General features: G+C 44.3%; 1 protein-coding gene across 1 annotated transcript in view; it reads right to left on the bottom strand.

The window, feature by feature from the left end:
• Positions 1–19,527, bottom strand: part of NIBAN1 (niban apoptosis regulator 1) — a 58,514-nt gene extending 38,987 nt beyond the window's left edge. The window contains 1 exon segment of the mRNA XM_010715548.3: positions 19,364–19,527. Coding sequence (XP_010713850.2) covers positions 19,364–19,418 — 55 coding nt within the window. The 5' untranslated portion in view covers positions 19,419–19,527.
• Positions 19,528–24,591: the final 5,064 nt, after the last annotated feature.

Below are 24,591 nucleotides of genomic sequence, written 5' to 3'. Positions count from 1 at the left end.
TGAGCCCTGGAGCAAGACTGCCAGGAGGAAACATGCAAAGACCAGTGGGATGTACCCACGCTCACCAACCCAGAGTGCAGCCCAGGCTGTGCACTGCCCACTGTGTAACTTAACAATACTCAGAGAGTTCAGAAGAAAGCTTTACAATTGCTGCTAAACATATATATACACAAATGCAAATAAAAAAAAAAACAACATACGGTCTTCCTAGCCTTCCAGGATAGCAGTGAAATGAGCTAAGAAAATAACTTCAGACTTCACCTCATGGGACAATTCCATCTCAAATCCAAGATAAACACAACCTTTGACTGAGATAATGTCTAAAGCTTGTGATGCTTTACTTGAGCCCTGTCACTTGGCAAAGTTGGATTTCAGTCTTGGCAGCTCTGAAATGTGCTGAATGCTTGCTGTGAAGAGGGAGAAACAGCCTCTGCTTCTGTGGCCCTGCAAGACCATGTTCACCATCACCTATTAAATACATCTGGGAAACAGAAAATCCATGGAAGTGATCAGCAAACACTCAAACAGTTCCTATCACCTTCTAGCACTCGGGGATACATAGTAATGCAGTGGGCATTACCTGTGATTCCCTCTTTTCTATGGTCCTTCTTGTATAGCACTCATGGCAACACCAAGAAACTGCAGCAAGCAAATGCTCCCGTGCTTCATCCTGCATGTAAAGGGAGGCAACACACCATACTGTGCTGCTGAAAGCATAGCTTGGTTTGGTCTTAATTTACAGAAGCAATATCTGATTGCTCATGATGCCTTGATACCTGTTATGAAGAAATGAGATGGCAGACACAAATCCTGAGTTCTGTTCTGGGTGAACCACCTCTCTTGCTCGCACAGACAAAACAAGAAGCTGCCCAGTGGAGCCACCCATCACCCCAGTGCAGACTGCTGAATGAGCTGCTTGCGCCCGATAGAATACAGAAAGCCATTATTTACTCTCAGTCTTGTTTTACACTGATGGAGACTGCTCTCATTAAAAACTCACAACGCCGCAAGCAAACCTGTGCACGTACCTCTCCCCAAGTGACCCATCTGGAATGCAGATGCTGAATTGCAAGGGTAACATTCCACTTAGCCATCCAAAACTAAAGTCATAGGATGTAATAATACATCAGATCATCATCTTGTCCTCAACTCTTTGTGTGCTTAGCCCATGTTTTCTATAGGAACACGTTCAAGTCAACATGGTGTTTTTTAAAAAACAGATTTCTTTGCCACTCTGTTCATTGAGGTTATGGGTGTGGAAGCTGTGCTCCACCAAAACCTGAGCTCCTCTCTTTGGGCAGGCTAAGCAAACAAGTGTGCAAGCACGCACAGATCTGATCCATGGCAAAGGAGGAGCCAAAAATAACAAAAATTCAGACTCACAGCTCTCCCTTTCTACAATTTTACTCGAGTACTTGGCTTTTAACTGAGTGCTCTGTAATGTAAACCAGGATTTTATACAGAGTTGCACATAGATTTCAACAGGCTAATACACCTGTAAGAGTCTTCTCATGCAACTTCATGAGTATTTCGTACTCCAGATAAATGGCCAAGCGCCTCAGGCCTGGTGGGCTTTACAAAAAGGTTCTGTTCAGCTAGTGGCATGAGAAGCCTGTGATTTAACTGTGATTCTGCTCTTCTTAAATACCATCTCATTATTAAAAAATAAAGAGCAAGTTACAGAGCAGTAACCCTGCTTACACACAGATCACCTCTTGCGTCCCGCTCAGAGGCTCATTCCTACAGACTTGCTCCATTCCTCCCTCCCAGGCCAAGATGAAGAAAGTTATCCTCAGGAAATTCATGGACAGGATTATCACGCCTTTGATCTACATCCAAAACCACCATTATTCTAACAGCCCATCTTTGGAGCAGTCACAGGTGTCTACAAAAACCTGAAACTCTCTGGAGGTTACTTTCATTACCATTGTGTTGTTTTGATGTCACACCTCCCACCTCTCCCACTCACAAGAAGCATCTGCGTCTTTCCATTGCATGTTACAAGTGTATTTCCCATGAGGGCAGCTGCTGTAAGGTAGAAGTGCCCAGGGAAGTTGATTTTAGCATCAATCTTCAGTAGTAAAGCAAGAGGCTATTGTGGCGAGGCACATAGGACAAAGAGTATTGGCTCCTCCAGGACTCCTGACCTGCAAGAGCTGTGTTGAACCAGGAGCTCTGCAGCACCCTAGCACCGAGTCACTGTTTAGGTCAGAAATAACATTTCACAAAGTGCCTTTGCACTTCTGTCTGATTTAAGAAAAACATAATTATCATGAGTTACATAAAGGCCGAGGCCTGTGGGTAATCCCGCAGAAACAAGGCAGACACGAGCCAAGATTTGATTAACGCTGTGTCAGAGAAGCTTATCACAGAGGCTGTTGAAATCCATCCTTTGCTGGGAGTGGGGTTAGAAGCAGAGATGCTCCACCTAAAAAAAAACAACACGTGGTCAAATTCAACACGAATGAGGTCTGACGCTCCTGTATTTATAGGCTTATTTCGCAGCACCAGCAGGGCGCTTAACAAAACGAATGAACCCAAACTAGCTCCTGGGGGCCACAAGAACCTCAAATATGCTTTGTACTAAACTAATCTGGTGAAGGTTGGTGGTTTCAAAGCCTTTTTTCTGTGGTGTTTTTTTTTTTTTTGTCTAAGATATTTTTTAACCTGTATGAGCTTAACCCATCAATCATGTCTTGAGCAGCTTTCTCCAGTCCGGACCTCAGCAGTGCATTATATGTCCCTAGGAAACATTCTGGTACAAGTACCATGACATTTAAACAGCTTTCTGAAAACACAAGCCAGCACTGCATCACCCTTTAAATCAGGATGATGTGATCCCTTTCCCTCCCTGCGGGTGACAGGCATTGCAGTTACTTCACTGCCCAGCCATCCAACCAGATAAAGTAAAGATGCTCATGGTGGAGGTACAGACAACAGAAGTAATCACCCTCAAATCACTAAATATTTCTTCAATAGCAGGTAAGTAACAATAGTTCCCCTCTCCTTGCTATTCTCCTCACAGAATTGCAAGGTGTTTTATTCTCCTTTACTTCCAATATGCTGAAAATGAGCAAACATCATGAACTGCAAAGGACAATGTCTCAGCTTATTCTATGTGCAAAAAAGAAAAAAAAGTAAAAACATTTCAAGATTCATCTCTGACCTAAATTAAACACTGGCCTCAAAGTACAGGCATTTATGTTTGGATGGCTTCTGCAGCACCACAGCCCAATGTTCCCATCTCCAACTCAGGAGTTGCATGAGTCTTTCTGTTGCAGCCTCTCAAGCATCCTCCTCTTGCTGTCTTTTGACACGTTGCTTTCTCAGTAAACAGGTGTTTTTAAAATTGGATCTCTGGTAGAGCTTCACAGGAAGTCACTTTGAGTCAAAACCACACGGAGAGTCACGCTACAAACTTTATGAAGCTGAGGGGGGAAACGTAACAGACGTGCATCTCACCCAGCAACCGAGACAGAAGTGGTCATCCCCACCAGCTGACAACACACGCTGTCATGGACAGAAGGAACTTCTTGTGGAAACCAAGAACCAGTGTACAGGTCTTCTATCTTTACTAAAAAGAGCAAACTGAAAATATATACAAATATATGGCACCACTGATAGTGATGGCAGTAAAGATGCAACTGCAGGAATTTTGTTTGTGTACAAGACAAGAACATGATTGCACAGCACTGCAGCGTGAGGCGAGGCTTCAGGATCCCAGAAGACATACTGCAAAGGATATTTTCATCATATCATATATCCACATGCACACCCAGTGCTGCAGAACAGTGACTAGTGTGGCTCAGTGGTTTTCTGCCAGAAAATGAATCAGCAGACAAATAAATGCTTCTCAGTTATGGTAATTCCAAGAGATATTTCCCAGTGTGAGATGAATCTGTGCCTCAGCTAAGGGAAACCATACCAGTTCTCCTTGCTGATAGTCCATTCTCCTGTTTAGAAAAGCAAAGCTCTTAAATGCAGTTGCTAAATCCTTAGAAAGAAATTGATTAATAAATAAATAAATAAATGATGCTATGAAAGATACTGCATTCATGATTTGAAAGAAAAACTTCCAAGTATTCTATAGAGCACGTTCCGTGCAATAGAAGTCCCCCCGTTTACAAAGCAACCCTTCTCTGCTTCTCTGAGGAAGACAATATCTTCCAGCAAAAGTACATCAATTCACTGAATCTTTAATTCTGCACAAAAGACTCCTTCCCACTGCTGTAAGAGAGCAGCAGCCAGAGCTAGCAGTCTAATACAAAAGTATGCAAGCATTGCACGGATCTGCTCACCACACCACGTCTGCAACAGTCCTTCCTGGAGTGTTACAGATGGGAGAGGAGGGAAATTGCAGCTCTGCAATGCACACAGGCCTCCCGGCAAGCTTTACAGTCCATGTTAGTTTAGAAATACCACTGTCTGGTTCGCAGGAGGGGAAGGTGTGCTGATACTCAGCTGAACACAGGAGACCAGGAATGAATCTCTTAATGCTTCAAAACGCATTGTGTGAACGAGTACTTCTGGTTTTCTTTACTCACACCTTACTCACGGCACAGCTGTGCTGCCTCAGGCTCAGCTTGGTTAGGTTCATCCCTCAACTGGGTGCAAAGGGAACAGAATCAGCTGCAGTGGAGCAAAGGAAGCTTTCCCTTCCCTCACAAAGCCAGTACAGCTGCTCCAGCAGCCCCTGCTAAGCAGTCCAGGGACAATCCATTGGCAGAAGCTGACAAAACAAGACAAAAAGATGTGAAAAGAAAAAGAGAGAACAGCAAACAGAAGACAAGAGATGATCCTCAGGCTGTCTGAGCCTTCTGACCATGGGAAGACCTGCTGGTGGCCTCCTTTTCCCTTTCTGCTCTCACACAAAATTAAGCAAGACCATAATCAAGAGCCCAGTATTTCCAAAGCAGGGAAATTAAAAACAAAAAAACAAAAAAACAAACAAAAAAAACCAAAAAAACAACCAACCAACCAACCAAAAAAAAAGAACCATGTTTGGGAAGAATTCGATGTAAAAATAACAGAGGACAAATATAAAGCAACACCTTTATCTCACAGCCGCTCTGAGTTTTGAGGCCTAATTACTCTTTGTCCCAGCAAACCGTTGAGAAGTATTTATTTTCTTTCTCAGAGCCCTATTTTTAGCCATAGCTCAAAGAAACGCCGGAGCCCCACTGAGTGTCTGCCTGCAGCTCCCAGCCGGACCCAGGGCTGCCTGCTGCGATGGGATGGCCATGGCAGGCAGGCAGCCTCCAGGTGGAGTCTCCAAGTTGTCTTCTTTCCTTCACTAAACCCCCACTTCCATAGGGTGGGAGAAAGTTCAGATGGGTTACAGTCCGGCCACTTGACAGTTTGCCAAGTGTCATACATTATTCTTCTCTTCGCCCGGACACATTTCAGCTTCTTCAGTGTTCACGAAAGAAGACAATGTGCTGAGTGCTGCTGTTTGTTTGTACAACTTCTGAGAAGATTTCCCAGGAAGAAGTGACAGTCAGCTATTGTGTCTCTCACTGAACGTGTGTTTGCGTCTCCTCGTCTGCTCGGTTCATCCGCCTCATAATTTCAATGCTCCTTCCTTTTTTTTTTCTTTTTTCTTTTTTTTTTAAATTGCCTCATTTCCTCTCCATTTATCTCCTACATTCAGAAGGGCTTGTGACAACACAACACGTCTTGAAAGGAAAAAAACAAATCAAAACCACCTTCTTCCAGCACTGTTTGTACAGTAGGACCACACGAGCTTCCAGGCTTAGAAAAACAGCTGGGCAAGTTATTATTAAACAGAGGAAATTCATTCCCAAGGATTTATTTGGGAACGGTTTGGCAGGTGAGAGCTCTCCTGTGAATTCACAGTAAGCCTGCACCCCTGGGGTGAACGGCCAAACCAAAAGCACGTGTTTGCATGCCACCACAGCCTGTGGCAACGCATGTATCTACACACACAGCATCTTCAGGTGAGGCTGCACGACAAGGATGGGTTAAAATGGCCTGGTTTCTTATCTACGGCAATCTCTGATGGTGATGCCTCAATGAGTGCATTAACAGACTGCCTTCGGTGCTCTTGATTTTGCCTGATCAATGGTACAGCTCTGCTTTGGAAAGACGTAGCCCTTCCATCATGGGACTCTGTAAAGCTCTCCTCTATCAACCCCACCTGGGCTACTATCCACGTGGGTACTTCTCCTCTTGCAGAAGAATATGGTCCTCTATTTTGTTTCTCCACATCAACCTTTCTGTGTTTTGTAAAAGGTTTTACTTAAAGGACCCAAGAAAAAACAGCCCTAAGAATGCCATGTGCAAAAGCTGATAAAAACTAAAAAAAAAAAATAGCTTTTGTGTGATAAGAGTTTTATCTGGAAAGTTTACATACATCAGATCAAATTTTCATTTTCTGAACGCAGAAGTAATCACTTGCAATGCTACTCTAAAGATATTTAGCTCCTGTCTACTGAACTGCGCTGCAAGTGCACAGTCACAGCTCGTTTTAGCAGGGAGGCAGCCAGGTGAGGAGGCTCATTTACAGACCCACAGTTGGGGACAAAGATACTGAAGGCACCTTTGACAGCAACAGGGTCACAGAATGTTTACACTGGTGCAAGTCTTCAAAACAAAGAGAGGATTTGGGGTCATTACAAACAACTACGGTTATGTGGATATACTTTGAAACTTCAAAATTATACAGCATATTTTTCACCCTGTCGTTCCCCAAAATCTTCAGTCAGGTTACTGCAAAACATAGAGGAGGGCCTGTGAGAATGTCCAGTTTTTTTCTCCAGCCCCTGTAGGGACACTCTGCAAAAACTGGCCACGAGCCCCTGTCAGTGCCCAGTATCCACAAACAGCCTTATTTTGATTTCTATCTAAACCTGAACTCCTCCAACAGCTGCTGGCATCTACTGACTACAGCCACAGTCAGGTTTGAGTTCTCTGATAGTAGTTTAAAATCAGGCTGCATCTTCTGCCTCTTTCCCTGGGTAACCTAATGAGGCTCAATAAAGCAAAGTGCAAGGTTTTGCACTTGGGTTGAGGTAATCTCAGAATGTACACAGACTGGGACAAGAACTCCTTGAGAACAGCTCTGCTGAGAAGGACGTAGGGGTCCCAGTAGATGAAAAACTTAACGTGAACCAGCAATGAGCACCAGCAGCCCAAAAGGCCAATGGTGTCCTTGGCTGCGTGAAAGAGGGGTGGCCAGCAGGGCGAGGGAGGTGATTGTCCTCCTCTATTCTGCCCTTCTGAGGCCCCATCTGAGCACCTCGTCCATGCCTGGGGTCCCCAGCATAGGAAAGATGTGGACCCTTTTGTAGAGGGTCCAGTAAGGGCCATGAAGATGATCAGAGGGCTGGAGCACTTCTCCTGTGAAGACAAACTGGAGCTGGGCTTGTTCAATTTCGAGATGAGAAGGCTGCGGGGAGACTTCATTATGACCTTCCAATATTTAAAGAGAGATTATAAACAGGAAGGAAATCAACTTTTTTACATAGGTAGATGGTCATAGGAAAGAGGGAAGGCTTTCAACTAAGGGATGGAAGATTTAGATTAGATGTAAGTTTTTTACTGAGTGGTGAAGTGCTGGAACAGGCTGCCCCGATGCTGTGGATGCCCCATCCCTGGAGGTATTTAAGACCAGGTTGCATGGGGCCCTGGAAAACCTGATCTAGTACCTGATCAACTGATCAGCAATCCTGCCTGCAGCAGGGGCTTGAACCCTGATAATCCTTGAAGTCCCTTCCAAACCAAGCCATTCTACGATTAGGAAAAACTCATTCTCCAGAGAGCAGTCAGGCACTGGCACAGGCTGCCCAGGGAGGTGCTTGAGTCACCATCCCTGGAGGTGCTCAAGAAATGTGCACATGCAGTACTGAGGAATGTGGTTTAGTGGCCAGCATTGGTGGTAGGTGGACAGTTGGGCTAGATGATCTTAGAGGTCTTTTCCAACATTAATGATCCTATGATTCTTGAGAAACCAATAAAGGGAAAGCCACATCAATCCATTTTCCATTTTCATTTGGGCTGATGGGATTCACACCCCAATGATGCTGTATCACAGGATAAGCAATTCATTTCTGTGATGTGTTCTCCTACCTAATAGCATCCAGCACGACTTCAAAACACTCCCACAGATTTCTGAATCTACATACTTTGGAAACTCTCCATCCCCCTATCATTACTCCAAAAGACCTCTTCGTTTCTCTGCTGTCTTGCAATCATCTCTTCTGACCAGTCATGCAGTAACAAAACTTTGCACACTGGGACGTCACTTCTTCACTATTCACCCTTTCAAGCACTGCTGAGCAAGTGTTTCACCAAGAGTTTCACCATCAGTTTTGCATAAAGCCAGCAGCTTTATACAAATGAGCCAGCTCTTGGTTAACCAAAAAGCAGAACAGTAAAAAGGAACACTGAATGAGAGTAACAGGCCGGGAATTTTGGAAAAGTTTTTCATAAAAAAACACCTCTATGATTCATAAGTTTTTCACATTTACAGTGCACAAGCATGGCCACCAGGAGAGAAAGTGTTAAAAATGTGCACCATATGGTCTCAGGTAGAATCTTTTGGCTCCAAAAGTTTGGCTTTACAGTGAGTTACAACTTTCTTGCACATCTCAGAAATTCAGAGGTTAGCACAACAAAACTCAGGCCTCAGATCTAGCATAAAGGTTTCCAGTTTTACATGCAGATATGTCTCCCTCTCAAAACGTGAGCTTGAGCTAACAACTGCTAACTACATTGTAGGAGATGCAAGGCTCCTTACAACCTCTTTTGAATCAGTATCAAGTTCAAGTCCTCTTATTGTGATTCTTTCACTTTTAGAAGTACCTCTGTCACTAAAATGATAACATACGTGGTGATGAAGATCCAACGATTTGTTGGGAAATTACTTGAGTGCCATCAATGTATCACAGCTGCTTGTGTCTGTGGAACTGCTGGATGCCAATGATCTCCCGTGTGCTGACTGCTTCTGGATCCAAGCCAAATAAACGGCCAATGATAGGATCACAGAATCACAGAATTGCTCAGGTTGGAAAAGACCTCAAAGATCATCAAGTCCAACCACAACCTAACCATACCACCCTGACTCTAACTGCCCTCTGCTCAGTCACGTCCCTGAGTGCCACATCCGAACGGTTTTTTAAACACATTCAGGGATGGTGACTCAACCACCTCCCCGGGGAGCCTGTTCCAGTGCTTAACAACCCTTATGATGTTCTAACGTTTCAAATTTTTGCATGGATCTGTTAAGAATATCTGCTTATCCTATTTCAGAAGAATCTTCTGTAGGAAATGCATGCATCAAAGCCTATCTCATTCAAAGATGACTAGCGCAGAACAACAGGAATGTACCTGGAGGAGATAATCCAACCCTGGAACCAAGACTGAGCAGATAGCCTAGCATGCCTTTTCTGAGACACTCTTCATTTCCTAGGGCTCCCCTAATTGGCAAAATGCTGTATCACAAAATTGAAATAAAGTACAGAATTACAGTACGTAAATAAACATTTAAGATAAAAAGTAGAACTGCTTCACTAGCCAGCACTTGGTTTTGTGTTGTGTCTTTTTTCCTAAAGTTATTTAAATAAAAGTATTTTAAGTGTATTAGAACTGTTGTTTTTTTTTTTTGCAAAACTGCTCTGGAAAGCTCATTTTTTAAACATACATTCTTATTTGCTTGTCTACTGAATACAAATTGCATATCTTCTGGCAAACGTCTTATTCAGCCCAGAATAATTACACATTAGAGACATGCCTAATAAGCTAATCTTCAAACTCCAGAGATCTAAAAAGAGATCTCAAGGCATGTTTTATGAATATGGAATGGCGTCGGCTGACAAATATATGGCACAGTCCATATTATTGCGGTTGCAACCAAGAACCACATGAATCAACATTATGGGCTGGTTTTGCATTATTTGAGATGACAGGACTTCTGAAGGAAAGCAAGAGCATGTTCTGAGACCATGAGAATCCACTGTGAAGATCAAAGAATATTAGGCAAGCAATATGGTAAAGAAAACACTATAACCAAAAGAACATAAACATTTTATCAGTAGCATATACTTTACTGGAGGACTCTGTGAGGTTTTAAAAGCTGCTATGAGAAGCAACAATGAACAGGAATACTTGGATTTACAACTAAAACTAAGAGAGGACAGAACTGACAAAGAAATATTTTCAGTTACCATAGCCATATTGTTTTAGACTTACATCAGACAAAAGCTATTTCAACAGGAAAACCTGTCTTAGCCAACAGCTGGAAAACTCATAGTCTTATTCTGGAAGGAAAGAGGACTTATTACTTTTTACAGATGTCTCCTTTCGCATCATCCAAAAGAAGTTTAAGTAATGAATAGAGAGATGGGCCCCATCTGACAGAGGGATTTCACATCCTCCCAGGACTGCGCACACTCACGACTCTGGCAGCGATTCAGATAACACTACTGCATTTAATGATCGCAGAAACTCGACCTGGCCTTTGGTACAGCATCTTCAAATTCAGCAGTCAATTTACAACCGCTTACATCCCTCTGAAAATTGCACGCACCCTCCAACAGCAGGACTGCAGACATCTCAGCTATTGGAGGGACTGGGTCTTACCCTGATATGAAGTGCCCCTCTGGAGCATGCCTCATGTCAGTTCATGTTCACAGAACTGACACCTGCTGATGCCAAGCCTTACCCAAAGAGTGCAGCAGCTTTGCAGTTGACCACACTTCCTGCTGCTACATATTTCAGGCACGCTAAGGAAAAGCCATGCAGCAAGATTAATAACTGCCAAACCACAAGCTCTTGCTCCGAATTACCGCACAGTGTTTTACGCTCTTACCAACATACTGTGATGTGTATTTCTGTGTTGGTAACAGCCCTGCATTGTGGCGTGGTGCCAGCCTGAGCCATCCCTGTTTGGTAGGAGATGTGCTGAGCAGCTTTGAGTTTTTGCAGGTGCTGGGGAAGTCGGTGTCTGATTCAGATGGGCGCCTTCCTCTTTCATTCACTGTGGACCCAGCTCCTCCTTCCAGGCAGGCCCAGTGCTGCTCTCACTTGGCTGCTTTACTCCAGCTGCCAAGGGACTATCACAGACCATTCCAGCCCATAGTGCCCAACCTCTGCAGACAGAAGTCCTCTAAAGAAGCTCATTTTTCTTCAGACCTCGAGTGTAAAAGCAAACAGGACCTCGTTATAGGCCTGCTGGGTGCGCCTGCTCTCAGCATCTCCAACTCAAAGCCAGGAGGAAGGAATTGAGGCAATGGGAGGGAGCCAGAGCTACATGTATTCTTCCTTGTTGTCATATCTTCTAAAGAAAGTCAGTAAGGAGGACAATCAAATTTACAAAGGAACTGCTCTAGTGAAATGCCCGTGGTCATTCCACCCAGCGGCACAGCAGCTACCACAAAACCAAGCGTGCACGTTGCAGCCATTCCATAAGGAAAACATACACCATATAATTAAAATACTTAGCTCAGAAGGAATGAGAGAAATGAGAGCCAAATCCTATCACTGGCCAAAAAAATGCAGTGTGGCCCATGTAACAGACTGAAGTGCTGGGAGTGTTTATGCATTTGGGCTGAACGCACAGCAAGAACTCAGACATCTGAAATGGCTTTGCATTTCCTTCCCTACTCTATTTGGAGGCACTTACAATTTAAAACATTACTTTGAGCTTTTAATCTAATATCAAAAAGGACCTTGTTCCCTAAAATAAATGCCTTTAAAACAAAAAAAAATTCATTATGTGTGAACAATTTTAATGGTTGGGAGTGACAGGGATTTTGACTTGAGATACCCTAATGACCTTAATTCCTAACAAGCATTATGCACCTAGAAGTGAAGTTAAATTAGGATTCAGGTTTTCAAGATGCCTTGATTTCTGGATGCCAAACTGCATTAAATCCCACACAAACATCCTTCCATATTGCCTGGTTTTGATGAAGAGGCTGACAGAAGCAGCTATTAGCATCATCTTCTATTTAGCACTGATTTGATTCTACGGCTGAAAAAGTTGTTGGATTTCCTAGAGATCAATTTCTTCTATTAAATATACTGTGAAGGCTGAATGGAGACTTTGGCACGGGATGTAAATACCTTCTACATGTAGGTCAAGTGCCAGTGAAGCTCAGGAAACTGGGAGCGATGCCTATCCTATGGCCTTTCACCAGAATGCTCCAGAGCTCTTTCCAAATTGCAGTGTCTGATTTATGCCACAAGCTGAGTGAATGGACAACGACGCTCTTCCAAACTGCCAGCTTGCTTGGACAGAACATTTTTTATTTCTGAGGTAAACAGAACATTTATTGTATGTGATATTCAGACAGACATATGTGTATCCTTCACAGAAAGCACACTTGGATTCATGTGTTGAATTCCCCTGGATTAAATCCTCCTGTGCAGCACACACAAGGTTCTTTGTAGGATTCCTGACAGTTTAGCAAGAAGGGTTAACCAAAAAAAATCCCAAACCAAGCTGGAACAACCAGTGGCTCCAGCCTAGCAAGGCTCCTGTGCCCTGTGCAGGAGGAACCTGTACCAGGAGGGCACCCACCACTAATTCTGGTGCACATTAGGACCACATCTTGAAGCTCTGATCCATGAAATGCCAAAGACTGCTTTATTTTTGGACTGCATAAAACACAACACCCCACATGCAATCCAGCAGTTGTGCTACTTCTGAAGATAGGCTTTTCCAAGAATTCCCAGTTTTGTTTTCACTATTGTATCACCACACATAACTGATGGATGCTGCAGTGCAATTAGCAGCTGGGCTGCAGGAAACCTTAGAAAGGAAAAAAGGAAAAAAAAAGAACCAACACCAAATCTGGGGCTTTCTACTGAATGAAGCCAGTAGGAAAAATATATATATACCAAGAAGCTGCTTTGCATCCTGCTCTCTCTCAAGCAGCAAGGACCTCAGATCTGTGGACCTTTTCTCCAACGCAGTGAACTGCAGAAAGCCGTGTTCACTGGGTGGCACTGCCTTTCCCTGTAAGCGTGGACAAGCTTATCCATTTTAGCTGAAGTTCCCTCCAATACGCAATCAGAAGCAGACACTCTGCATGGAAACTTCCGACTGAAGACTGGCAAAGCCTCATTTGCAATTGAAAACAGTGGAAAGTGTCTGGCAGAATAAATTACAGACAGTGATATTACTTTCTAGAGTGCTCCTAAGCCTTTTGTTTTTCTCATTTGCGCACACCCTGCCATTAAATTTTTGCCCAGAAACAACAAAAGCTTGTTTTCCCCCTACTGTGACCTCAAGAAAATACATAAAAATCGTAGAATCACCAAGGATGGAAAGGCCCCCCAAGATCACCCAGTCCAACCATCCACCTACCACCAATACCTCCCACTAAGCCACGCTGTCCTGTACAACATCAAAATGTTTCTTGAACGCCTTCAGGGTCAGTGACAGCAGCTGTGATTTGGCGCAGATGATGCAAAGTATCACATAAAGCTTTAAGAATTAGCCCATAGGATAACAAAAGAGGTGCAAGAGGAGCATTACTCATTAGCTGTATGCTGAGTGCTGGGCTGGAGGTGGCATTTTTGAAAACTCAGAGAAACAGTGCCAAGTGCCTCCAAAGCATAGGGAAACACCCTTTGGCAGCAGCACATTTCCAGAATCTGTGCAGGAGGCCAAGTTTTTCAGCTGGAATCCAATGCACACAGAGCTCAAACCAGCAAGCAGCTCCAGTATGGTTTTCTGTGAGTGAGCCATCCCCAGCAGCAAACAGGAGTGTTTAGCAACACTATGCATGCATGGAACAGCCGTTTGAGCTCAGCAAAACCTGCCGATGCCTTCAATTGGGAACATAAATCTCAGTGAGAAATCCCAGATGTTTTTATAATATAAAGAAGTTGCTGCCAGCTCTTCCTAAGGTAGGCTGCGAAAGCACTTAGCATCCCCACCTCGTGCTGCAAACATCAGCTCTGCAAGGCTGACCCTGCACCAGGAACTGGCACAGATTCCTCCTCATTCTGGCATTCCCTTGTCCCAAGCCTTCATTTCTCTGTGCCTTTTGCTTGTGCAAAGGAGGCTGTCCTGCTCCACTGAGGGTTACAGCCGAGCTGCCCAGCCAAGGGCTGGCATGGCACCCTCAGAGATCCCCGAGCATCACCACACACCCACAAACACCTGCCAGCCATCCCAGTCAGGCTGGGACAGCACCATGCCCCCATGCACAATGGGCCCTTGCTGCACCCAGCAGGAAAGCACCTGAGGTGGTGGTTTATCTGGTTTTAAATAGAAGACCCAATAAATGAATACTAACAGTGGCCAACTGTGTAGAGCTTCATCACTATGTTTTGAACTGGGGAGCAACTGATGGAGTCTCAAGTAGCAACTAATACCACAGAAGCACAAAGATTAGATGCTCCAGATTTCAAAAATTAAAATGTTAATTAAATACCTGGAGAAATGAATTCGCCAGAATCTTAGGTTATGAGTAACAAGATAAGCATCAAAATAGAATCATCACCAAGGTTTCTTAGACTGATAAAAAAAAATACATGGTAAAGCTTTAGAAAAGCCAGACATGCTAATCCTTCCTCCATACACATTTGCACCATTTCAACAAGCTTTAATCTTGCTTTCATCTAAGGGCCAGCCTCATGTTTCATCACTGTCCCTTCAGTGCAGAAGCAACTAGAATGCTTGCATGCCTGTTCAAAACCCTGAAGCTATTTTACATTGTTCATAAAGTGAGAAGAAGAACGTGTGTTTATTATATGCAAAGGCGAGAGCTGGAGAAAGAAGTGCTGTAGTACTTTAAAAGCAGCCATGAGCACACTGCCCACAGATATCAGAGGATATGTGATTGTGATACTATGAATATCATCCTTCCTGGCCCAGACACTGTTTTTTAAGCTTTACTGCCCAAAGGCATCAACAACAAAGCAGCTTTAATTATCTGAAGGACTATCTGAGAGCCTTCTTGTTCTCCTTTTAATATCTATAAAATTTCCACCAAAGGCAAAGAGTGCCTTCTAATTTGTGGCCATGCTGTACTAATTAAAATCTTCCAAAATCCTGAAATATTCATGATTTTGGAAAGCATCAAGTACAAAAGAGCAACAAACTCCACACACACAGTGTGGCCCACCCAATTACAATTCGGGGGGCAATATGAGCACATTTCTTACCTCCCCCATTGCATAGCTCTTCTTGTTGATATCCTGTGCTTAACCCAGCACTGTACACAGCTTCTTCTACATAGGCAGTAGAAAAGCACAAGTCTTCCTTTCCATCCTGAGCTTTACTTTCACCCACAGTACCACAAAACCAAGTTCTTCTTTCCCAATTATCAAGCCCAGCTGTACCAAGCACAATGTAGCACTGGGTTAATTCTACAAGCAAAGCGGTTTGCTTTGGTGGAAGAGAGTTTGTGCTAAAGGGGAAGGAACCGAACCCAGCTTCCCATTTGCTTTGGCAGAGGCAGGAGCTGTACCACGAAATGGGTAACTGAGATTTCTGCATTTGTGAAAACCTCAGACCATTTACAGACGTGAAAAGGCAGCGATCACAATCTTTTTACTGACAAAGTCAAGCACAACATTTTAGCTCCTTCTCTGATGAGGGAAATTCTCTTCTTTGTTCTGTGTGCCAACTTATAAAAACCTGGCATTGGCACTGAAAATTAATTAATGGGACTATGCAAGCAGTAGAAACTGAACAGAAAAGTTATCTCCTGCCTTAGTTTCTCAGCACTGAAATCTGAAAGTTACCGAGCTCATTAAATGCTGTTCAAGCTAGGTGGCAAAGTGACTTCCCATCAGTCAGTGCCCTTCCCATCAGTCAGTGCCCCTCGATGCTCTTTCCTTGCATTCAGTCAAAGCTAAGATCAAGCATCTTGCCCCCGTGAATTAAAGAGCACAGGAAGCAAAGAGAAGCAAGCTCTACTTTCCAACACAAGCTCCAGTTTATAAAACTAGGGGATGAAAATCTGCCACTGGCTCCAACAGCAACACCCTCCCAGAGGAGTAAAGATTCTCAGAAAGCAGATAAAAGCAAACAGATTTTTCTTCAAAACTTCATTTCTTAAGACCTTCAAGAACTTATAAACTTAGCAAGATGCATACAGTGAAGAACAGAAACTAATATTCACAGTACAGTATGAATTTCCCACCCGTTTCCCTTCCTTTCTTTCATTCTATGTAAGCAGCAATGATGCCCACTCCATGCAGCTATGCTAACCTGTGGAAACAAGAGAGAGGATTTCCAAAACACAGAGACGTAACTTGTAACAGGCTGAGAGAAAAGGCAGTAAGTACAGCCAGACTTTAACAAAACTCCGTTAGACTCGCAGCCGTCCACCAAATTAAAACCAGAATGTCCTACACAACAGCTTAAAGCAGAAAATCAAATATACAGCCTGAGCGCCTGTCCAAAAAGAGGCCAACCTTTCCACAATTAATTCCAAGTTACTCTCCCACCTTCCAGCACCCCTGCCCACGGCTCTGTGCACTCTGGCTGGCTGTGGGCAAGGATTTGCTTCCAGAGCTGCATCTGGCACTGCAGTTCTCTCTCTCCTTACTGCTGCTGGTAACTGTGCATGTGGTTTCCTATCAAGCCTGCAGCAGATCTTGTTATCTTCTGTTTTCACTGGAGGATACGTGAGGCTGCTCTTCAGTCTCTATGAGTTGACAGAACAAGAGGAGTCCATCTATCTTTTAGAGCTACGCTGCATCCTGCAGGAACACATCAAAAGTGTTTTATCCTTGTACAAAAGAAAATCTCATCTTAATTAGTACCACACTGAAACTCATAGGCAAAGCAAATGGCCATTAAGAAATGTCCTGCAGACGCTAAGTAACAGCTCTCATTGTCAGATGAAAGGAAGGATGAGGTGGGAAGGTCTGCGAGGAAAAAAGCCCTGAGCAACAAGGAACCCATGGGAGCCATTGCCCCGTGGCCAGAGCTGCCCATCTGCCTGAGCAAGAAAAGAAATGATGGAAAAGGAGAAGAGGAAGGAGGAAAAACAGCTTTTAGACAAACAAACAGATCAAAAGCAGTTGACTACAAAGCCTTGTCCTCTGAACAGTTTGACTTTTATGGCAAGATTGGATATGGTCAAGTATAGCGAGCTGCTTTCATAAAAACAACCTCTGGAGAACTTCAGGTTTTTTGCACATTACACCCTTTTAAAATGTACCTGTTGAAACTGCTGGCAGTGAGTTTTTGAAATCTCTCTACTTCTCCAAATTTAAAAACATTTGTTCCCAACAGATCACAGGCGACAAGCACAGAGCTTGGTGTACCACCGTGCTGCTGGAACTGCAGAAACAGAAACTGTTGTGTCCCGTGGGGCCATTCCTCTTTCAGAATCGTAAAGGTTGCAGAAGACCACTCAGATCATCAAGTTCAATCATCAGCCCATCACCACCATGCCTGCTAAACCACATCCCTCAGTTCTCCACCGTTCTCCAACATCTCCATGGACAGTGACTCCACCACCTTGGCAGCCTCCTCCAACGCTTCGCCACTCTTTCTGAGAAGAAATTCTTCCTCACATTGAATCTGAGCCTCCTCTGGCCCAACTTAAGGCCATTATTCTTCATCATTTTCCCTCCCAATGTCAGACTGGCTGCCTCGATTGATCCTGCCTGAAAGCAGAGACCCCTAAGCAGACTTTCTGTCAGCTCCATTTGGAATCTCCAGCACAGGGCATACTACTAAGCTTTTCCTTTATGGCACTTTCACCTTTTTCTCCAGTTTCATAATTGCACCCTGAGTCCATAACGCCCCGCTACCTGCCCATACTGCTCCCTGTTGGGTGCAACACCCATTGAATACCATTGGACAAATCATGCAACAAACACCTCCCGTCACAGGTTTAGCCCATGCCTCATCAAGCTGGGAGCACAGATTGTTCTAACAAACCCTTTTCGCATGACTAACTGCCAGTCTCTTAACTATTATTGTCAATTCTTTAAACTCACTTTCATTTGCATCTTTCCATCCTGAGTAATTCCCATGTGGTCCAACCAAAATCCTACAAAGGATTATCTCCTCCACAAGTCTTTTTTTTTTTTTTTTTTTTTTTTAAGGGTTCAGTCCAAAAACTAGAGAAAATACTATGAAATTTTGCCAAAGTGGGCAAAGAGACTTCTGGAAATTACGAATCCTCTAAATCTGTACGCATGTTGATGAAGAGACCGTATCAGCTGACTTCTTCAGCCTTCAGCCCCTTGTTTCCATTCGTTACTGAGAGTTTTCTAAGTAACCTAGAGGGCTTTACAATGTTTGAAATTACCGTTATGACAGCAAGTAATCCAGTTACCGAGAGCAAGCAGGCAGCAGTCCTGCTGCACATGGAAGAAAAGCTCAAAGTCTGCTTCTTGTTCCATCTACGCAATCAGCAGCTGAGTGTGCTTCCCTACGCGGGCCGGGGGCCCGACCCACACACCGGGCAGCACCAAGTACCGCATCCTGCACGCTCCGGCCTGAGAGCTGCTGCCCCGTGTGGCGTAGGATGCGATTCGGTATAGGATGCTCCTCCTGATTGCTTTTCCTTCTGGAGGTAATAACTTAAGGGCTGACTCTGCACAAAGTGCCTCGTTAATTCTCTTGCAAAGCAAGAGTCGAGAGCGGGGCACTCTCACTTCCAGTTAGACAGCAAACTTGAGACAATGATTTCATTAGGTTTTTGACAATGATCTGCCTGTACACAGGCTCTAGGCATGGGTGGGCACCTCCCTCCGACAGTGCCCCCAGCCCAGCCCTACACATCTGAATCGCATGTCCTCCTGCACTGCTGTGAATCAACTAAAACGCTCCCGAATCTCTTTACTGCAGTAATTCAGCATCAGGCTTCTCGGGCACTCTTGGCTGGCTTTACTCACACACGCACCTGAAAGACTCGGCTGTGGAAGCGCGATGTTGGCGGTGATGTGGGAATGTGTCAACGATAAAGGAATTCACAGATCGCTCCCCTGTGGCTCCGAGGGGACCCGGGGCCACCCGCAGCGGGGCAGCGCTGAAGGGACCTCGTAGACAAATCCACGTACCTCTGCCAACTGCTTTTGGGTCAGAGCCATCCATCTGACGTTTGGAAGTCTTTGCGCTGTGACTCCTGGAGACCCGCAGGGCCCCTTTGCAAATAAATCCCTGACCCGCTGCCGTGCTGCGGGCAGGCAGGTGAGAGCACAACGCATTCTTGCAATTACCGGCCCTCAAATTAACAAAAATACACCCCAAGACGCACCCTGGAGAATGCAGACTTTAATAGCGTGACAAGCAGACACTTAAAACAACTTCGGCGTTTTCACTCCTCGGACCGTCCGAACCGCCCGCCCAAGCCGCAGCCCAGCGCTTCTCCCACCGCAAAGCACCGCAGCCGGCTCCCTCCGAGCCGACCCGCCGCCCTACCTCGGATATAGGCGCACTTGCTGTCGTCCAACGGCCCGGAGGCTGAGCCGCCCATGCTGGCGGCGGAGCGCGGAGCGGCTGGAGCCGCCGGGTAGCGGGTAGCGCTGCCGGGGAGCCGCGCCGCCTCCCGCCCCGCGCCTGCAGGCGCCGCCCCGCCGCCGGTTGGAGGCCCGGCCCCGCCGTCCCGATGCCGACCTGGAGAGCGGCGCCGCCTCACGGCCGGGCCCGGGCTGTGAGCCCGCGGAGTGCGGTGGCGGCGCTGCCGTTAAGGGCTGGGCCATCCAACACGACCCGGGTGCAGAAGGGTTTCTTTGCACAGTAAGGTTTCACTGTGGCTGTATGTGACTCGCTAAGGTATTTTCTTCTGTTTTGCAGTTTTCACGGTGCTGGCTCAGTTGATTTGAAAGAGGCAGCATGCCACGGGTGTAGAGATAGGACAGGAGCGATAGCTTAAAACTTGAACATAGCAAGTTCCATACAAACGTGTGGAAGAACTTCTTTATGGTCAGGGTGACAGAGCACTGGAACAGGCTGCCTAGAGAGGTGGTGGAGTCTCCTACGGAGACACTGAGGATCCGGCAGGACGCCTACCTGTGTGACCTGTTGCAGGGAACTGCTGTAGCAGAGGGTTGGCCTCAATGGTCTCAAGGTCCCTTCCAACCCCTTGGATTCTATAATTCTATGATACTGTGCCCAGTAAGTTCAGCATGCAGCCGGTGAGTTCCAATACACGAGTTGTGCTGAAGATTCACAGCAACTGAAAGCTCTGTGTCTTAGACCTAAATACTCCTGATTCTGCTTGCACACACCTCTCACCTGCTACAAAACCATTCTAAGTTTTGCTTGAGATGATCATGCAGGAAGTACCCTCAGAGATTAAAAACTTTCAGGCTGAAGCTCAAAGCTTTTAAACCTATGCTAAACTCAGGCAGATTGGAAATACTGAAGACAAAACAGAAGCCTTTGGGTAATACCAAGTTTAGTGTCAATCTAAAACAGTGCTTCCTGTTTCTGTAAGCATGTTGACTGAGAATTTACCCAGTACTAAATAAGTGCACTTCAGCGGTATAAGGGCGTGAGCCTTTCACCTCCTGCTTGGAGGACCACACTTGCCAGCAGGAAGGCAGCTGCTGTGGCTGCTCGTGGCATGTCTCTGAACAGTGTGAGTAGCCTGCAGAGAGGAAATGCACTGTGTGCTGTCCTGCATTTTGAAGCATTTATGCAGAGTGGAATTTGGCCTCCAGTGAGCGCTGCTTATCTGAGAAGCCTTTCCTCACATACAGCCTTGTGAAGGATGCAAGTCATCTCTGTGCATCTGGAGAGAGCGGCTATGGGAAATCCATGAGCTTGACTGGCTTGCTCTTTTGTGTCATCATTCAGCACTCAGAAAATACACCCAATCCCAGAAGCTCAGTGCTCCAGAACAGGTGCCAGTGTGCATGCACAGAAGGGGGAACCTTCCTGTCTAATTACAGTGAGGGTGAAAACAAAATGAAAACAGATTTTTATTTATAACATTTTAAGCATCAGTAGAATCTGATCCCCAAGATGCTCAAGCACTTCAGAAGTGCTAGCTAATTAAAGAACATAATTTTCCTTTTAAGATAAGGAAATGCTGTATTTTAATATCAAAGTTTGTATGTTCAGCATCTTAAAAAAGATTCCGTAAGAAATGTAAGCAAGGTCAGATGTAAACAATCTTCCTTCTGAACTGTTTAATAACAGGCCTATCCTTCTCCAAGATAAGAAATTGGCCCTATTAGATTTTAATCTGATGTAGCATAACCACACTGCAGCTGTCAGTGATAAAGTGACACTTCAAAACAAAAACACCCTAGCAAAGACAAAACAAGTTTGGTTTTCTCTGTGAAATTCTGATCTTAGGGGTGAAAAAAAGCTTCACTTCTCTCCTGAATCACTACTTCTCTAAATAGCTGTTTTGTATTATGGCCTAAAGGGCAACGTGATGGAGCTCTTCCATATTCCAGAGAATGTGAGTGCCTGAACCAGGTGAAGAACGTCCTGCCTGCACCTCCTCCCAACAAAGAGGAGAAGATCCATATCTGGTGGTGGTGTGACTTCACTGATGGCAGCATGACGAAGGACAGAGGTGGTTTCTGCATCACTGGAGCCAAGGTGCACGCATGGTCTGGATCCATGAGGCAGCCAGTGAATGTACTGGGATCTCTCATAGCCAAATATGTGCTCTACGCAGACACTATGCTGCTGTATTTTCTATCAGCCTCCTGGTTTATTTTGGGAGAGGAGGCAGAAGGAGACTGCCTTCACACTCACTTCTTTATCATCTCACTGTAATCCAACCCTGACTTGACTAAGACATAAAAAGACATAAACTTGACAACAAGACCCTTTCTCAACACAAGTAGCCATAGCATGCAAGTAATAAACTTGCAGTGGTTGTTAGCCAAACACACAGCCCTTACCATGACCACAAAGCTGTTCAGCTGCAGAGAACTTATCAGACAGATTGATAAAATCTGTGCCAAGCTGTGGGCCACTTCCTCTGTGTACCAACACTCGTCTAATTGTAAGGTGTGCAAGAAGCCACTTGTTTCAATAGAGTGCAAAACAGCACCTGACTGCAGCCTTTGCTTAAGAGGGAACTGCAGGGTTCATCCTATGTGTTCTCTTCCACAACCTTCTTGGTTGCTTCATAAGCACAGTTTTGATACGTTTAAATGCTTCTGCAGATAAGCATAACCTTATCAATCAGTGGAATCATTTAAGTGAGATGCGTGTGATATCCACTGGGAGAGAAGAGTAATTACCTAAAACTACTGTATATGATTTCTACAAAAGAAAGCAGCCATTTAAGTCATCTGACTTCTGTAAACAGAAAAACAAGGTACTCTTGACAAAGACGTCTGCAATAACAATAAAACCATCGAGGATACATAATAATTATGTACTGCCAGAGGAAACTGTTAATCATTATTGTACAAATGTCAAAACTAGGTTACAGAGAGTACCAGGAAGACATATCAAAAGATAAAAGCAGCACTTTTCTCAGGGCAGGCTGTTTGGTGGAATATATTCAGACTCCCTCACATCTCAGTAACACAGAAAAATGTTACTCTTACGGGCTCTTTGCAGAAGGCTAGAAGGAGGTCAAAGATGTAGCTGGGGAAGATACTCTAACAGAATCACAATTGTTCGGGTAGAAAAAGAAAAAAAAAGTATTTTGATAAAATAGCCTTCAAAAAAAGTAAGAGAGACTGGCACGAGGTACTGAAAACCCACAGACAGGTGAAGAGTAGATTCTGATTGATTCTTAAGGAAGGGCTTGACAGGAAGATAGCATATGAAGTGCTACTATTTTGTAGGGAAGAGAAAAAAACGGTGTGTGTGGTAACTGTTCATAGAAAGAAAACAGAGAAAACCACCAAGTTTTGTTACTTCAGAAGATACAGATGACAGTCTGAAATACTCATCAAGGAGGAAAAGCAAGGCAAACGTATACTTCAACAGCAGAAGATATCTTCGTAGTGAGATTTTACCGTTTGTAAAAGAACCTCTATCTTTCAATAGTACTGTGAGAGAACATAGTGTACAAGATGGTGCAGGACAAAATGTGATCAGTTTTGGGGCCCTTACTACAAAAAAGACACTGAGGCACTGGACTGTGCTCAAGGAAGGGCAACAAAGCTGTGAGGGGTCTGGAGCACAAGCCTTAGGAGGAGTGGCTGAGAGAACTAGGATTGTTTAGTCTGGAGAGGAGGAAGCTAAAGGAGACTTTATTGCTCTCTCTTAACAGTAATAAGATAGTGGAAATGCATTGGGGGAGGTTCAGGTGGGGATATTAGGAATAATTTCTTCTCCAGAGGAGTGGTGAGGCATTGGAACAGGCTGCCCAGGAGGTGGTGGAGTCACCATCTCTGGAGGTGTTGAAGAACAATGTAGATGTGACACTGGGAGATATGGTTTAGTGGGTTAGTGGGTGGTGATGAGTTGACAGCTGGACTTCATGATCTTAGAACTCTTTTTCAACCTTAACGATTCTATGATAAACGTCATTTTAGTCCACACAATTGAACCTGATCCATAATCCAAGAGATTTTTAAAACTTTTCAACAATTAAACTTTCTTATAATGTGCTAACGGTGATGGGTCAGAGTTTTCTGCTAATTCTCTGCTAACATTTAATAAATACGTACACCTAGCTCACGGTGAGGCTCAGGTGCACGTTGTGACAGAGCTAGGATTTCCAGTCGTAGTATCCAAACAGCATATATCTTGTTCCTCAAAAATACATGCTTAGAATGGAACAGTAGAAAGCTTGGAGTAAAAAACTTTTTTTTTTTTTTTCTTAGTCATTAAAGAGTGAAACAAGGTACACTGTAAATGATGGCTATAACTTGTCTGGGTTTTGATACTTGAAATTCTTGAGTAGGAACACTTGAGCACTTAAGTCTTAAAGACATTAAGTAAAGCAAAACTTAAGAATGCTGCTTAAATAAAATCACTACTCCAGAATTAGGAAGGAGGCACCTGGCTGACTGTATACCTCTGAGAGAAGCTATATTCGTTTCTTTCCCATCTGCAAAGGCCCTTCACTGTGTCTGTGGTTCCCAGTTCACTTGGAGTACAAAGATTTGTGAATATATTCTGTTATACTTTCTATAATCAGATACCCAAGTTCTTCGTTTGCATGGCATATTATTAACTTGAATATCATGATTGCTTTTTAAAACATTTTCTAAAATTGGCCTATTATAAATAAACAGATTCTCTGGAGTACTGCTCTGGACATTCTGGTCATAGAGAAGGATGTACTGGACACCACGAAGACTTGCACAGAAAAGTCCTATGAAACCAGTAACCTCACCAGAAAAAGAGACTGCACCTTACCTTAATTTTGAAATAATTTATCCCCAGCCCTGTGGTGAACAGCTTCCCCTGTTCATCTCTTCCTTCCCTCTCAGTTCTTACTGCTGGACTTGCTGGACATAACCCCTGCCATTTGGGAACTTAATGAGAACACTGTTTTACTCTTGTTCTTTTGATACCAGCCTTGTGACTCTCTGAAGCTGGAGAATGCCTTTGGAAGGCTGGAGAGGCAATGCTGTATCTAGAAGAACAGGAAAAGTAAAGAGGTTCAGCAAACCAAATACAAATGGGAATCAGTATGGAGGAAACTCAGTTTCTTAGGACGCAACACTGAAATAAGCATATCTGGGAAAGGAATGAAGTCTCTGAATAGGGATATG

Source organism: Meleagris gallopavo, chromosome 10, assembly GCF_905368555.1.
Source record: "Meleagris gallopavo chromosome 10, MGAL_WU_HG_1.1, whole genome shotgun sequence".
NCBI classification, from domain to species: Eukaryota; Metazoa; Chordata; class Aves; order Galliformes; family Phasianidae; genus Meleagris; species Meleagris gallopavo.
Note: the sequence above shows the minus strand (reverse complement) of the source record. Positions and strands in the feature narration are given on the sequence as shown.